At 51.4% G+C, this 15,575-nt stretch overlaps 1 protein-coding gene across 1 annotated transcript in view; it reads left to right on the top strand.

Moving 5' to 3' along the window:
• Nucleotides 1-819: 819 nt before the first annotated feature.
• MYO1G (myosin IG) overlaps nucleotides 820-15,575 on the top strand; it is a 20,110-nt gene continuing 5,354 nt past the window's right edge. Inside the window, exons 1-16 of the mRNA XM_004708060.2 lie at nucleotides 820-932; nucleotides 2,476-2,684; nucleotides 2,899-2,992; nucleotides 3,978-4,143; nucleotides 4,495-4,548; nucleotides 6,569-6,664; nucleotides 6,911-7,027; nucleotides 7,613-7,837; nucleotides 7,942-8,087; nucleotides 8,559-8,673; nucleotides 8,991-9,161; nucleotides 9,255-9,325; nucleotides 10,066-10,140; nucleotides 10,331-10,463; nucleotides 11,546-11,712; nucleotides 11,987-12,194. Of these exons, the coding sequence (XP_004708117.1) occupies nucleotides 838-932; nucleotides 2,476-2,684; nucleotides 2,899-2,992; nucleotides 3,978-4,143; nucleotides 4,495-4,548; nucleotides 6,569-6,664; nucleotides 6,911-7,027; nucleotides 7,613-7,837; nucleotides 7,942-8,087; nucleotides 8,559-8,673; nucleotides 8,991-9,161; nucleotides 9,255-9,325; nucleotides 10,066-10,140; nucleotides 10,331-10,463; nucleotides 11,546-11,712; nucleotides 11,987-12,194 (2,142 nt within the window). The 5' untranslated portion in view covers nucleotides 820-837. The remainder of the gene's footprint in view (nucleotides 933-2,475; nucleotides 2,685-2,898; nucleotides 2,993-3,977; nucleotides 4,144-4,494; nucleotides 4,549-6,568; nucleotides 6,665-6,910; nucleotides 7,028-7,612; nucleotides 7,838-7,941; nucleotides 8,088-8,558; nucleotides 8,674-8,990; nucleotides 9,162-9,254; nucleotides 9,326-10,065; nucleotides 10,141-10,330; nucleotides 10,464-11,545; nucleotides 11,713-11,986; nucleotides 12,195-15,575) is intronic.

Raw genomic sequence — 15,575 nt, forward strand, 5'->3', positions numbered from 1 at the left:
GACAGGTGAATCAATAAGGAGTGGTAACAGGCACCCAGAGAACACGGACTTGATCCCTGACTTAGGCTTTGGGAAAACACGATCCTAATAAGCTCCGCCCCCCCCTGCAGTCTGGACGGCCTGATGCCAGAGGGACACTCAGGTCACTCACGTGGGAAAATGCAGTATGGTGGACTTACAGCACAGACTCCCTTCACAAGGTTGGACATGTAACCACTTTTATCATTTGCATCCCAGGGATGGCCTCTACAGCATCACCCCAAATCAATCAAAGCTGAGGGAAGCATTTGTTTTCTTTCATTTACTTCTTTTAAATCGAAGGTGTGATTTACAGACGGCATCATCCCCCTGGTGTGCCGTCTAGTCCGTGTGTGTTGGCACACAGCGTTGTAGCCGCCACTACCACAAGACACGGCACAATGCTCCTGTGGATGATTTTCATGGGCTGCCAGGGTTTGAGTCTCATCTGCTGCTCGGGCGGGACAGGGTGGCATCAGAGAAACCTCTCGGGCAGGAACTTACAGAGCAGGCAGAAGACCATGTGGGGAGCACCCCGGCATCCGGCTCCTCAGTCTTGACATGTACACAGGCTTAAACCGTTAGGCACACCCTGTCTCAGGCAGGAACCAGGAAGCAGGGGTCAGAGCACCTCTTGTGGGGGAAGGAGCGAGAAGTGGGCGGGCATCCCCTCTGCAGAGGGCCAGCACCCACTTCCTGTTTCACACCCTGCTGGGAGGCACTGAATGAGGGTACGGGATCATCGCCAGACTGAGCCCTTGCCACCACTTGGGTCCGGAAAGAGCAGGACAACCTGGCTTGGCTGCTCCCGGTGGCAGAATGGAAGCCGAGGATGGCCCTGAGTATGGCAAGCCTGACTTTGTGCTTTTGGACCAAGTGACCATGGAAGACTTCATGGCAAACCTGAAGCTCAGGTAGACCCAGCCTGGGGTGGCTTCCTCGCTCCTTTGTCCTGGGCGCAGGGTCCAGCGGTCGAGGGAGGCTTCCTGGGTATCCTCTGTAGGAGAGAGGGGGAAGCAGTGGCCACACCCCTCCAGGGCACTCAGACTGGACCAGATAGCTCAAGTTCATGCACAGGGATTTCCTAAGGGAACTGTGAGGCAGGCAGAGGGGACAGTATGTACAAATCACGGAGAGCAACTGCCCTTACCACAGTTAGTTGGGGCTAGACTGGGTTCTGCCACAGGCCCCTGGTTCCAGTATAGCTAACTTTAGCTTCTTCCACTGCCCCAAAGATCACTGATCTCCTCCAGCTGGCTCTTGCCTCTGCCCTTCCCATCCCTGTCCTGAGAGCTTCATTTTTGGAGTGGGGCAATGGGTTGAGGTTTCTGCTCCCGAGGAGGGCACCTAATGTCGGGGTAGAGGAGGGAGCCAGCAAGCAGTTCCTAGAAGTGATGTCTTGGGTGGGTATGGGAGGATGACTAGGATGCCACATGGGGGAAGAGGAAGGGAAGGTGAGGCAGTGTGTCCACAAAAGCCTGAGCAAGGCTGGGCCACAGGGTGGGGTGGGGGGTGGGGGCGGGAGAGAGAGACAGAACTTTGGTTTGGTGCCAGGCACAGCATTAAGGACTTTGTATACCTGATGTCATCTAATTCTCATGCCAACTAGCTTACAAAATAATGCTGCCTGTGAACACCAGGTCTCTTGCTGTTGAGGCGAGGCATATAGAAAGGCCTGTGGAGGGCGAGGGCTAAGGGGGTGGGCCCGGTACCAGAGAGAGTTCACGTGTCTCCGTTAGCGCAGCAAGGGTTCTGAAAGAGAGCTGCAGACAGACCTGACACAGGCACTTGACAAGGCCCTGGTTTAGGAAGAGAAGAAGTGGGAAGTTTGAGAAGGGTTTGTGTTGTCATGGGAGCCTGAGCATGTGCAAGAGGACTGAGAGCCTTTGTCTGGTCCTCTCTCTCGGCCCTATCCCTAGTTGTTGTTGTTGTTGTTGTTGTTGTTGTTGGCTGGGTAGGAGTAGCCTAGACTTCCCTCAGCCTCTCGACCTTCAAGACAGGACACAGCTTGAGGTATCCTCTCTCTCCACATACACACACCTCCCCTGTCCTTTCTCCTTGGGACACTAGGCTGATCACCACCCATCACCCCTCGGTCTTCCTGTGTCTACCTTGGGAGAGTCAGACTAAAACTGACCACCGGCTCCACTTCTGTCTGTCACTTAAGCCAGTTCCTGTGTCTGGGTGGTTCCTCCTTTTATAAGATAGGTGCTCAAGATTCTTGTCTGCTCTGGGACCTCTATTCAGTTCATCAAGAAGGTTTTTCTGGGCTCCCCTTACACCCTTCTCACCTAATGCCCTGCTCCCCTGCATGTCCGTCTCCCTACTCATGACCACGGTCCTGATGCCGTGGGGCATGGCACACAGGCCAAATGCTCTGGGACCTAGACTTAGGATGGGGCTGTGGACAAGCAGCAGTCCTGTGAGTGCTGAAACCTGACCCTGTTCTGTCCCTAGGTTTGAGAAGGCCCGAATCTATACCTACATTGGTGAAGTACTAGTGTCCGTGAACCCCTACAAGAAGCTGCCACTGTATGGGCCTGAGGCCATCGCCCTGTACCAGGGCCGTGAGCTCTATGAACGGCCACCCCACCTCTACGCTGTGGCCAATGCCGCCTACAAAGCCATGAAGCGCCGATCGAGGGACACCTGCATCGTCATCTCAGGTCAGACAGCCGTGATCCCAGTCCATAGCTTTCTCCAGCGCAGCATCCTTCTCTGTAGATGTTGGGGCAGGGGTGGGAGTGGGAGGATGTGTAATGTCAGTCCTAGAGTGCTAACGGGTGGGGAAGGAAGCTGATCCGAGGAACATCAGCTAATGGGCCCAGCCTGGTGGGAGCATCCTCACCGGTTTATCTATTCCCACCCGTGTGCTGGCAGGGGAGAGTGGGGCAGGGAAGACAGAAGCTAGCAAGCACATCATGCAGTACATCGCAGCTGTCACCAATCCAAGCCAGAGGGCTGAAGTGGAGAGGTAAGGAAGAGGGGGGCGGGAACAAGCCGTGGGTGACTTGCACCGTGTGAGTAGGTAGACCTGTAACCTAAGACAGGAACAATAAACCAGGGCTTGGACCCCACTTACCAAGGATCCCTCCTTAACATAAGGCCAATGGCGATGGCTCTTAAGAAAATGCCAGAGACAAGACACGGCTGGATGGCAACTGAGGGGGGATGAAACCTACAAGAGGCCACCCCAGACTGCAAGAGAGGGGCAGCGGGAGACAAAGGGTGCAGATGAGAAAGATGGAGGAGGAGAGTGGAGAAACAGCAGGAAGGAGGCTTTGCAGGGCAGTGGGAGTGACCCTGGCAGACCAAAAGCACTGGAGAGGGTGTTTGGTCACAAGCCGCCTGGTCATGACAGCTGGAGGATGCTGGGTAAAAAATCACTTGGGCTGGGGCAGGGTTTCCCTGCCACACCCAGCTGAGGGACCTTGCAAAAGCAGTTTCCTGTGTTGGGCAGGAGCCTCAATCTCTTCCTGTTTGGCGGGGACAGGGGGGTGAGGTGAGGTAAGATTGCATCAATGTCCTGGGGACTGCTAAGCCTCTGCAAATGGAAGTCATGGCGAGTGGTCCAGCTGCTGACAGACAGGTGCAGCCGAGGTCTGGAAAAGGGGAGGAGATCAGGATAAGGAGGGGACAAAAAGAGCCAGCATCTTTGGAGCACCACTAATGGACAAAGCTCATTGCCAACAGTCTCTCAGCCCAAGCTGCCCAGTATCTGCCCGTAAAGCTCAACTGTTGAGCATCTAAACGTGAGGTGGGCAAAGGAACCATGCTGGGGTACAAACTCAGGCCCTGTGACTCTCACTAACCCTAAGACTTTACGGTTTTCGTGGGAAGATTTCAAAGGGAGGGACAATGGTCTAGAGATACCACTGTTCCCCTGAAAGGAGGACTTTAAGAGTATAGCCCCTGTACCCACTGTCATGGCAACATAGTCCCCTTCTGTCCCCACAAAGGGTCAAGGATATCCTGCTCAATTCCACCTGCGTGCTGGAGGCCTTTGGCAACGCTCGCACCAGTCGAAACCATAACTCCAGTCGCTTCGGCAAATACATGGACATCAATTTCAACTTTAAAGGAGACCCCATTGGGGGTCACATCCACAGCTACCTGTTGGAGAAGGTGGGGCCAGCTATTGAAGACCCTGGGCAGGTGGACTGAGGAAGCCCTGTGTCCCAAGTCCCCCCGCCTGGAGAAAGGGACCCTGATGTGTGTGCCATTCACTGGCACTGAGAGAGCCAACTAGGGGCTGGGAGGTACTAGGTAGTGTCTGTCTCCATAGGAGACTGGAGGGCCTGCCCATCTCTACCACCAGACCCAGCCTGCTTCCTTCTCTGGGCCTCAAAGTCAGAGAGGTCTGGAGTCGGGGATCTGATCCCCTTGTGCTACACGGCAACTAAGGGCCACTCAGTGAAAGGGGTTCCAATGGATGGCCTCTCAAGACACAGATTCCAACTCTTCTTCTTTCTATAGTCCCGGGTCCTCAAGCAGCATGTGGGCGAGAGGAATTTCCACTCTTTCTATCAGGTGAGGGGCGGTAAGGGAGGTGGAGATGCTGCCGGGTCCCAGGGGGTGGGGAGGTGTGTGTGTGTGTGTGCAGAGTGTGTGGAGGTACGACCTGCCTGTGAACTTTGCCCTGCAGTACTGTCCCACCAACATTAGTTCATTCCTGGCCCTGGGGTTATGCAACCCAGTGAGAACCCATTAGAGACAACCAACCGCCCATGGCCCTGTCATAGTTCCAGCAGCAGAAGAGTGGGCAAGCTGCAGATAAGGCTTACAAAAAAGGTTTTAAAAGTGCTGCAGCACATGGAAGCAGCACACCAACATGTGTGATCATGAAGGGCCAAAGGGACCAGGCTTTAAACACCAAAGGTGTGGGGGCGGGGGAATCATATCCTCGTCAATGAGGGTGGTGCGTGGTGGAGACCCAATGCCCATCTCTAGACAACTGGACATACCTTGCAGAGGGGTAGTGGGGAGATGAGTCACTTAGGGTACAGTATAGCAATAATGAAACCCACAACCTTCCTCTAGTTCTTAAACGCTTCCTCCCCCCAAGTACCAGGACCCCAATTTTGCCTTGCAGACCTGGTTAGACCAGATGATGCACAGCGGTACAGATGGGAATTGGAAACGCAGGGAATCTAGGACAGATGAACCTCTCAGGACCAGGGGTGACAGTGGCGATACCAGGAGGGAAAGGGGATGAAGAAAGGGGGAATGGATCACAGGGAGCTACATATAACCTCCTCTCTGGGGGATGGGCAGCAGAAGGGTGGGCGAAGGGAGACGCCGGACAGTGTAATATAAGATACAATAATAATTTATAAAATATTAAGGGTGCATGGGGGAGAGGGGAGGAGGAAGGGAAGGGGGGGAAGGAAAATTAGCGGATTCTGGGAACCCAAGAGGCAAGCGAATTTTGGGAATAATGAGGGCAACAAATGTATAGATGTGCTTTACACAATTGATCTATGTATTGTGATGAATTATATGAGCCCCAATAAATTGATTAAAAAAAAAAAAGCGCTGCAGAAAGCAGCCAGTGGAGAAGGACAGCAGCAGTGGGGTTGGTGCAGTGGTGGGGAGGGGGAGGGGTGGCGGGATAGGAGATCCCTGAGCACAGCGATTTGGAGCCAAATGCAGGAGTCACCGAGGAACCACTGAAGGCCCGCGCTATACAGGACATTCTGAACACTTTAAGGCAAGCAGAGGAAGATTCGGTCTGAGTTATGCTTAAAAGGACCACTCTGGCGGGTAGGCAGATAAGGGTAGGGCAGGAGCACCAGGTGAGAGGGGCAGAAATCATGAGAGTCCAGGGTTCTGGAGTGGAAGACTGCTATATTAAAAAACTCGACAGATCATGTTTATACTATGACAAATTGTACATGGGAAGACTCAGGGCAATCCGCACCCATGTCTCCTCTCCATCCATCCCGCTGTGACGCTGACCGTAGTTGCTTTAGCAGTTTCTGTGAATTTCCTTCGTCGTTGTCACTGTTGAACGGCTGGGCCGTTACAAACATTCTAAGCGCAACACCCAACACTTCAGTGCTGAGCTCTGAAGATAAGATCTTTCTCCTTCATAAACAGACTCTCAGGATCACATTGAAGAAAAGTAACCAAAAAATCATAATTTTATCCAATATCTAATATCCAGTGCATGTTTCAATGTCCCCAGTTGTTCCAAGAATGCTTTCACTGCACCTTTGGATCTATACATACACATACATGCAGAATTTTCCAAGACATTTAGGCAAGGGGTGTATTGTTAGCTACCAGTCCAGGTGACCTCATCCCTAGACAACTGCTTGGATTCCGCCTCCAGTCACATGTCGCCCCAAAGAGGAAACACCCAAACATCACATCACCCCCACGCCCCTTATTCAAACTCTCCACACTCCTGGCTGCCCTCAGGGAGAGCCCTCCTTGTGCAGCCGACACTGAGAACCTGTGGTCCTAACGGAAGTGTGAGTGGGCTGAGCTGTACGTGTGAGGGCTGCTAGGGACTGGGGGGCTAACTCAGGGTCTTCCCTTCCTTTAGCTGTTGCGGGGGAGTAAAGAAGAATTACTGCAAGAGCTGCACTTGCAGAGAAACCCCGCTCTATACAACTTTACCCGCCAGGGAGCAGGACTCAACGTGAGTGGGGACGCAGGCACACGCCCAGGGCTCGGGGCCCCGGCATGGACCCAGGCTCAGTGTATGTGTGCTGGTGCCCTGGGCTCAGACCAGCACTGTGGTGGAGGGAACAGCACGTAATGTGGTCCTGGGTGAAGGACACGGGGCACACGGGGCACGCTGGGAGGATACTGGGCAGAGCACAGCACTGGTTGCTGCAGACATGGCTCTGCATGGTCTCGGAGGGGGAAATCTTTTTTCCCTCAGGCCTTGGATAGTGATGAGAGGAGTCACCAGGAAGTGACCCAAGCTATGAAGGTGATTGGCTTCAGTCCCAAGGAGGTGGCATCTGTTTACTGCATCCTAGCTGCCATACTGCACTTGGTGAGCATCAAAAAGCCAAAGAATGGCCACTCCCTACCTCAGAGTCCTGGCTAAGAGCCCCCGAGAGGGGGGAAGGGACTGGCCTGGGATCGATCCCCAGAGGGGTTGTCAGTTCTCTTTCCCTTGTGTGCTCAGTTGCTTCTGCTGGAAGCTCCCTTGAGGCCAGTTCTTAAGCATGGCCTCTGCCCACCCACCACCCCCACCCTCGAACTTGACTAGGCCAGGCCTACACATGTTTGTTCATATCTAACTGTAGGGTGCAGGTGCAGCCAGGAGATGGTCAGAGTTCTGTCCATAGATGCTATGACTTCTCAAAGTGGGGTTTGGCTTCTCTGAGGTCCAGTTCTCCCTGAGACAGACTTCCTGTAGCGACTGAGGGAAATCGATGTCACCTTTTTGGCCTTGTGAGCTCACTGCACCTGTGATTGGTCGGGACAAACTGATCACTCTAGTCTGAATCGAAGCCAGGACTCCACCCCCCGCTCACCCCACCCTCCACCCCTGCTTTCTCTTCCTCTTCCACCCAAAGGGATGCAGGTTTCATTGACCTCTATTCTGTTTATGCTTCCCCGCCCCCATTACCAGGGAAACATTGAGTTTGTGGAGATGATGGAGGAGGGGCCAGAGAAGGGGACCCTAAGGGTAGCAGAGGAGGTGCTGGTGGACCATGTGGCTAAACTGACAGCCACACCCCGGGAACTGGTGCTCCGCTCCCTGCTGGCTCGCACAGTGGCCTCGGGAGGCAGGGATCTCATCGAGAAGGGCCACTCCACGGCTGAGGCTTGCTATGCCCGGGACGCCTGTGCCAAGGTACCTGGGGGAAGAAGGTAGGCGGGGCACTTCCAAGGCCTTCCCAGAAGGGCGCGGCCAGAGAAGCAAGCGGCAGCCTCACCCGCATCTTTCTCCTCCCCCAGGCAATTTACCAGCGGCTGTTTGAGTGGATTGTGAACAAGATTAACAGTGTCATGGAAGCACAAGGTCGGGACCCTCGACGTGATGGCAAGGACACAGTGATTGGCGTACTAGACATCTATGGCTTCGAGGTGTTTCCTGTCAACAGGTGGCCCAGTCAAACACATCCCACCTCTAACCCTGAATCCTCCTGGCTTCCAAACCTCCCCTTCTGTCCCAGTCGGTCCCAGGGGAGTTTGGCTGAAAACTGGCCAAAGGGGGTCTGGCATTTTTTTCCCAGTGGGTCCTTAGGCCCAGAGCCGCCACTTCTTCAAAGCCTGGCTCTGCAGTGCCACCCATTAATGCCACCCTGTTTCTGCTTTCCATGGTAGTTGGGGCTGCATAATGCTTAGAAGGGCTACATTTCAGGCCCACTGCGGCCATAGCCATTCAAATCCACTCCCGAGCAGGGCCTGGAGGCAGGAGAAGGCCCAATGGGAGCGGGAGGGGGTGGGGGAGTGTCACGGCACCAGATCCCTTGGAAAGTTGCCTGGAAATGTCTGGGGGAGCAATCCTGGGAGCAGTCAAAGCCCACTGCCGGCCCGAATGGAGCAACTCTGAACGTGCTTCCTCACCCCAGCTTTGAGCAGTTCTGCATCAACTACTGCAACGAGAAGCTCCAGCAGCTGTTCATCCAGCTGGTCCTGAAGCAGGAGCAGGAGGAGTACCAGCGTGAAGGCATCACTTGGCAGAGCGTGAGTACGCGGGGGCACCGGCTACCCACCACGCACGGGGACACAGACACGGGGGTCTGCGTGCTCTCCGTCGGGAGGGTTGAGGGCACCACTCACATCACAATAAAGCAGGGACAGATCCAGGGCCAGGCTGTGCTGAGGAAGGAGGAGGATGTGTTTACAGCAGGACAGTAGGAAGCCTTGCTGGCCGGGCAGAACGTGAGCACTATGCCAGGGCACACAACGGACTCGGGCAGCTGGCGTAGACTGACAGGGAGGCTGGATGGAGAGAGGCCGGCTTCCCTGAGGCCCTGCCCTGCTTGCCTCACGGCCCTCAGATCACCTACTTCAACAACCTGGCCATTGTGGAGCTGGTGGAACAGCCCCGCCGGGGCATCCTGGCCGTGCTGGACGAAGCCTGCAGTTCTGCGGGCACCATCACTGACCGGATCTTCCTGCAGACCCTCGACGCTCACCATCGGCATCACCCACACTATACCAGTCGCCAGGTGCTTGCCCCCCACAACAGCAGCCTCCTGGGACTGTCCCCCCCCACCCTCTCTGCACCCCTTCTGTGCTTAACTCCGGGCCTGTCCCCACAGCTCTGCCCTATGGAGAAGAGCATGGAGTTTGGCCGAGACTTCCAAATCAAGCACTATGCAGGGAACGTCACGTAAGGCCTCCCGACCCCAGCTCAGCCCCTGAGCCCCCACTGTGTGAGGGCAGAGCTACTCCAAGGGCAGGGGGTTAAAAGACAAATTGTTTTCTCCCTCTCACCTCCACCTCCCCCCACCCCAGTGGCTTTTAGAAATGATATCTAGCATATTTTCCTCAGATTCCTGAAGATTATGGACTACAAAACATACAACATTTTATTATGATTTAGGTCAAAGTTTACAGAACAAATTAACTTTCCCATTAATAGGCAATGAATGACCCAGGAGTTCCTGGTAATCATTGCAGGCAATGATATGTATTGAGACTCCATAGGTGCTATTTTGAGCATGTGATGTACTATCTTGGAGCCCAGAAAGGTTAAGTAACTTGTCAGAGGTAATATGGAAATGGAAGAGCTAGAATTCAACGCCAGGACATCTGGCTCCAGAGGCTAACACTTACATGCTTACTCATCTCCCAGGAGAGAGGAGCTGTCCGTTTTCACAGAGAAGGCAGGCCTGAGAGGGAGAAAGGAGAGCAGGGCCCGAGGGGCAGGGGTAGAGGTGTCAAGAGAGACAACGGTTGGCATCAGAGAGGAAGAGAGACCAACCTAGGCGAAGGAGAGGCAGGGTTGGAGGGAGATGGGTCAGTGCCCTTAGTCGATCCTAGCCCAGCTCCTCTCTCCCCCTGCCCATGGTGCCTGTGTCAGGCTGCTCACCTCTTCTCCCCTTTCCTCACTGCCCGTGGCCCCTGCAGGTATTCTGTGGAGGGCTTCATCGACAAGAATCGAGATTTTCTCCTCCAGGACTTCAAACGACTGCTGTACAGTAGGTGAGTGTGGGTGCCTTGATGGAGAGGTGTCACGGATTCACGGGGCCCTCCTAGGACTACGGGATCTGGCTGCACCCTTTTGTGGGTGGAGAGATGAGCCCAGGGCTCATGGCTGTGCAGCACGTGAATAGCGGGGGTGGGGGAAATGGCTACTCCCCTGGAGGAGCTGGCAAACAGCCTGTGTCTGTAGCACAGACCCCACCCTGCGGGCCATGTGGCCAGATGGACAGCAGGACATCACAGAGGTGACCAAGCGCCCCTTGACAGCTGGTACACTCTTCAAGAACTCCATGGTAGCCCTGGTGGAAAACCTGGCCTCCAAGGTATGGACACCCAGCCTTGCCCCAGCTCCTTCTCCCTGCAGCTCCCAGGGCCTCGGGGTAGTCTGAATCGTTGACTGGTTTGTCATGTACCACCTGCATTCTGGGGTACATTCAGATGCCCATGCCCAGGGCTGGACTGGGCTCCACGTCATTCACCTTGTAAAGAGGAGCAAGCAGAGCTGGCGTCTGGAACCCTGGTCTTTTCTGGCCCCCCGTGGCTCTTGGGTGGGGGAAGGCTAAAGGAGATCCTGCTCTAAGTTGCTTTGTCTCCACCCACCACCTGCCCAGAACCACCAGGGACAGGAAACTGGCTTGAATGTCTTTGGGAGTTTCATGCCCAAAGCCAGAGCTGGGTGGCATTGGTGGTGGTGCCTTACGGTAGACCTGAGGAAGACAACAGACAGACAATTGTGCTGGTCCCTTGGACCTCTCTGTGAGGCAAAGGGTAAGGCAGGAGATGCTACCCATTCACCCTGTTCATGGCCCCTCTTGCTTACTGACCACACCTCTAGTGGCCTTCTTCTTTTCATGATATCTCTTTCCCCTCAAGTCCCTTCTTAAACTCAGTCCTACTGCCAACTAATTACTGTCTCCCACCCATGCCTTTCTATGCTTGAACTTGGCTCCCCTCCTCCCCATGGTGAGCTTCCTCTAGACCAGGGGTCCTCAAACTTTTTAAACAGGGGGCCAGTTCACTGTCCCTCAGACCCGTTGGAGGACCGGACTATAGTTAAAAAAAAAAACTATGAACAAATTCCTATGCACACTGCACATATCTTATTTTGAAGTAAAAAAACAAATGGGGCAATAACACCCAGCGGGCCGGACAAATGTCCTCGGCGGGCCCCGGGGGGCCCGCGAGCTGTAGTTTGAGGATGCCTGCTCTAGACTTTATAGGTGGCAGTATGGCATTGGACAGCAGGGGGTTGCCTGAGTTCCTGGCCTTGCAGTCTCCAGCTGGGAACTTAACTCTCACTCTACCCCACCGGGGCTGTGGTGGGGTCAGGACAGAGCACAATCTGGGATCTGGACATTCTTCCCTGGGACTTGTGTCAAGTTCTCTGGGCCCCTGTGTCCTACAGGAGCCTTTCTATGTGCGTTGCATCAAGCCCAATGAGGACAAGGTGCCTGGGAAGCTGGATGAGGACCACTGCCAGCATCAAGTGGCATACCTTGGGCTCCTGGAGAACGTGAGGGTCCGCAGGGCTGGCTTTGCGTTCCGCCAGCCCTACCCCCGATTCCTGCTCAGGTACTATAACCCTCCCCTGCCCTCTGTCACCACGCACACCTACTCAATTCACTGAATGTATGGCAGCCCCACGTCCTTCTCTTAGCTCCAGGGCATGTTCCTCCTGGACTCTGCGGAGTAGGCCCCAGGGTCCCTCACAGAGCACTTCTCAGACTTCAGCAAAGCTGGTATAGCATGGCTGCTGATGCAGACGTTCGTGACGTTTGCCAGAGACACGTGCAAACAGAAGTTTCCATGCCATCCTCCTCACTGCCCCTTATTCTCGCCGTGACAGGTACAAGATGACCTGTGAATACACTTGGCCCAACCACCTGCTGGGCTCAGACAGGGCAGCTGTAAGTGCCCTCTTAGAGCAACATGGACTGCAGGCGGATGTGGCCTTTGGCCACAACAAGCTGTTCATCCGCTCGCCGCACACCTTGGTCACGCTGGAGCAGAGCCGGGCCCGCCTCATCCCCATCATTGTGCTCCTGCTACAGAAGGTAAGGGTGGCAGGTTGTGGGTCAACCATGGTAGGGAGCTACGGCAGTCATTCCCACAGGTGCAAGAGACAGACCATCCCCCAGCTCCACACGACGTAGTAAAGTCATGAGTACCGTTCAAATGACTACAGAGTCCTGTTGGCCACCAAACTGAGGTGTAGATGGATACAATTGCTCAAAACAGGGTTTTCAAGGATCCAGTTTGATTTCCTTTCCCCACTTCTTCCTTCTTTGCTTTTCTCCCTTTCGTTTCTTCTGTTTATTGCGGAGGGTTTCAGATCCAGGGAAAGATATGGAGACTAGTATCATAAAATAGTATAATGGGCCCACACCCCCAACATTGACAGCATCAGCTCTGGCCAGCATGACTCCTGTTAGCACTTGTAATTTTTAAAACTTTTAATAGATCATTTTATTGGGGGCTCTTACAGCTCTTATAACAATCCATATACCCATTGTATCAAGCACATTTGTACATATATTGCCTTTTCAAAACATTTTCTTTCTACTTGATCCCTTGGTATCAGCTCCTCTTTTATTTCCTCCCTCTCCCACCCTTCCACCCTCATGAACTCTTGATAAATTAAAAATTATTCTTATTTTCATATCTTACACTCTCCACCATCTCCCTTCACCCACTTTTCTGTTGTCCATCACCCAGGGAGGAGGTTATATGTAGATTCTTGTAATCAGTTCCCCCTTTCCACCCCACCCTCCCAGTATCGCCACTCTCAGCACTGGTCGTGAAGGGATCATCTGTCCTGGATTCCCTGTGTTTCCAGTTCCTATATGTACCAGTGTCCATCCTCTGGTCTAGCCAGATTTGTAAGGTAGAATTGGGATCATGATAGTGGGGGGGGGGAGACAGGAAGCATTTAGGAACTAGAGGAAAGTTGTATGGTTCGTTGTTGCTACATTGCATGCTGACTGGCTTTTCTCCTCCCCGCGACCCTTCTGTAAGGGGATGTCCAATTGCCTACAGATGGGTCTTGGGTCCCCAATCTGCACTCCCCCTCATTCACCATGATTTGATTTTTTGTTCTTTGATGCCTGATACCTTCCTCTTGTCCCACTATCATGTTCGACCTTCATTTGACTCTCAATACTTTCGCTCTGCTATGTTGCACTTGATCAGACCCCATCAGGTTATATGTTTATCTTATAGCCTGCTACATTCCAAATTTTTCAATTAGTTCCAGCAATTTTTAAGTGAATCTTTGGGGTTTTCTATATATAGGATTTGATAGTAAGCCTGTTCACATCTCTTGACTGTGGCCAGAGAGAATCTGTCAGAGGCTTAATCTGACTAGGTGCTCTCCGAATGGATTTTGGGCTCCCACTGTCTTCCACAATCTTCTACGGATGGCATGTTCACAATTTAAGATCTGATACCTTTCCCTTGATGAAGTCTTTTGATGCGGTGGATTGCATGGATTTTTTTTTTTTTTATGTTGAACCATCCTTGCATTCCGGATATGAATCCTACTTGGTCATGATGAGTTATTTATTATTTTTGAATTATTTAACATATTTTTTATATTTTGTTGGATTCTATTGGCCAGAATTTTGTTGAGAATTTTTTCACGTGTGTTCATGAGAGATATTGGTCTGTATTTTTCTGTCTTTATGGGGTCTTTGCCTGATTTTGGAATCACAGTTAGGCTGGCTTCACAGAAAGAGTTTGGGAGTATGCTGTCCCTTTCTATATTCTGGAATAGTCTGTGTAGAATTAGTGACAGGTCTTCCCTGAATACTTAGTAGAATTACCCTGTTAAGCCTGCTGGTCCTGGTCTTTTCTTGGTTGGAAGCTTCTCGATGACCATCTATTTCTTCTTTTGTTAAAGGTCTGTTCGGGTTTTCCACATCCGTCTGCATTAGTTTGTGTAGACAATGTAGTTCATGGATTTGCCCATTTCTTCTAGATTATCCAACATCTTTCATAATACTGTGTTATTATTCTTTCTGGTTCATTTGAATCTGTTGTACTGTCACCCTTTTATCTCTAGTTCTAGGTATTTGTATCTTCTCATTCTTTTCCTATGTGTTTGCCAGTGATTTGTCAATTTTGTTCATCCATTTTAAAAACCAGCTTCTTGGCTTGTTGATTTTTCCATTGTTTTACTGGTTGATTTATTTATGGTCTGATTTTTAGCCTTTCTTTTCTTCTGTTGTTGGAGGGTTTATGTTATTGCCTTTGGTCTAGTTTTTGGAAGTGTTGTGTTGGGTGTTGATTTTGGATCTCTCCTCTTTTTTCATGTGTGCATTGGTTGCTATAAATTACTTTCTGATAACTGCTTTTTCTGTGTTTCAAAGGTTCTGGTATTCTGTGTTGTAATTATCATTTGTTTCAAATTTCTGAATTTTATCTTTTATTTGATTTATTACCCAGTAATTTTTAAGTAGTATGTTGATCCATCTCCAGGTGTTTGTACTATGTTTCTATTCTTTTTATTGTTGATTTCCAGTTTTATAGCATTGTAATCTCAGAAGATGGGTTGTAAAATCTCAGTTTAAAAAAAAATTGTTGAGGATTGTCTTATGGCCTACCATATGATCTAGTCTAGAATGAGTACTATGTGCGCTGGAGAAGACTATATATTGTGTTGTTGGGTGGAGTATTCTATTTTGGTCTAGGAGAAACAATAATTTAATAACTAAAAAGGAGAAAAAGAAAGGAAAATAAAAATAAGGGAGGGAAAAAAAGAAATAAAGATGGCAATAAAGAAAACTAGGTAGGGAAGAGGAGCCCTGGTGGTGCAGTGGTTATGCATTGCACTGAAATCTGCAAGGTCAGCAGTTTGAAACCACCAGCCACTCATTGAGAGTACGATGAGACTAGAGTAGGGATTACAGCTTAATTTAAAATCTCAAAAACTCACAGGGGCAGTCCTAGCCTGTCCTATAGGGTCACTATGAGTCCCTCGCTTGAGGGCAGTGATTAAGTGAAAGAGTGAAAGTGGGTAGGAAAAGGGAGAAAGATAAAAAGAAAGAAAAAGAAAGGAAGGAGAAACAAGATAAATATCAGAAAAAGAAAGAAGACAAAAAGGAAGCAGAGAAAAAAATAAGAGAGAGGAAAGAAAAGAAAATTCATGAAAAACAGGAAAAGGAGAAAGTTGAGTATGGGCAGAGTCCAGAAAGGAGAAAACAGTGAGGGACAGGCATCCAGTACAAGGTAATGTCTTACAATGACCGATGTCTCCCTTCACTCACTTTTCTGTTGTCCGTCCCCCTGGGAGGGGGTTATATGTAGATCATTGTGATTGGTTCCCCTTTTCTCCCCTAACCTTTCCCTTCCCCTCCTGGTATCACTATCTCATAATTGGTCCTGAGGGGTTTATCTGTCCTGAATCCCCTGTATTTCCAGCTCTTATCTGTACCCAT

The sequence above is a fragment of the Echinops telfairi genome, unplaced genomic scaffold (genome assembly GCF_000313985.2).
Source record: "Echinops telfairi isolate 266 unplaced genomic scaffold, ASM31398v2 ScPeMD7_7;HRSCAF=31, whole genome shotgun sequence".
Lineage (NCBI taxonomy): Eukaryota > Metazoa > Chordata > Mammalia > Afrosoricida > Tenrecidae > Echinops > Echinops telfairi.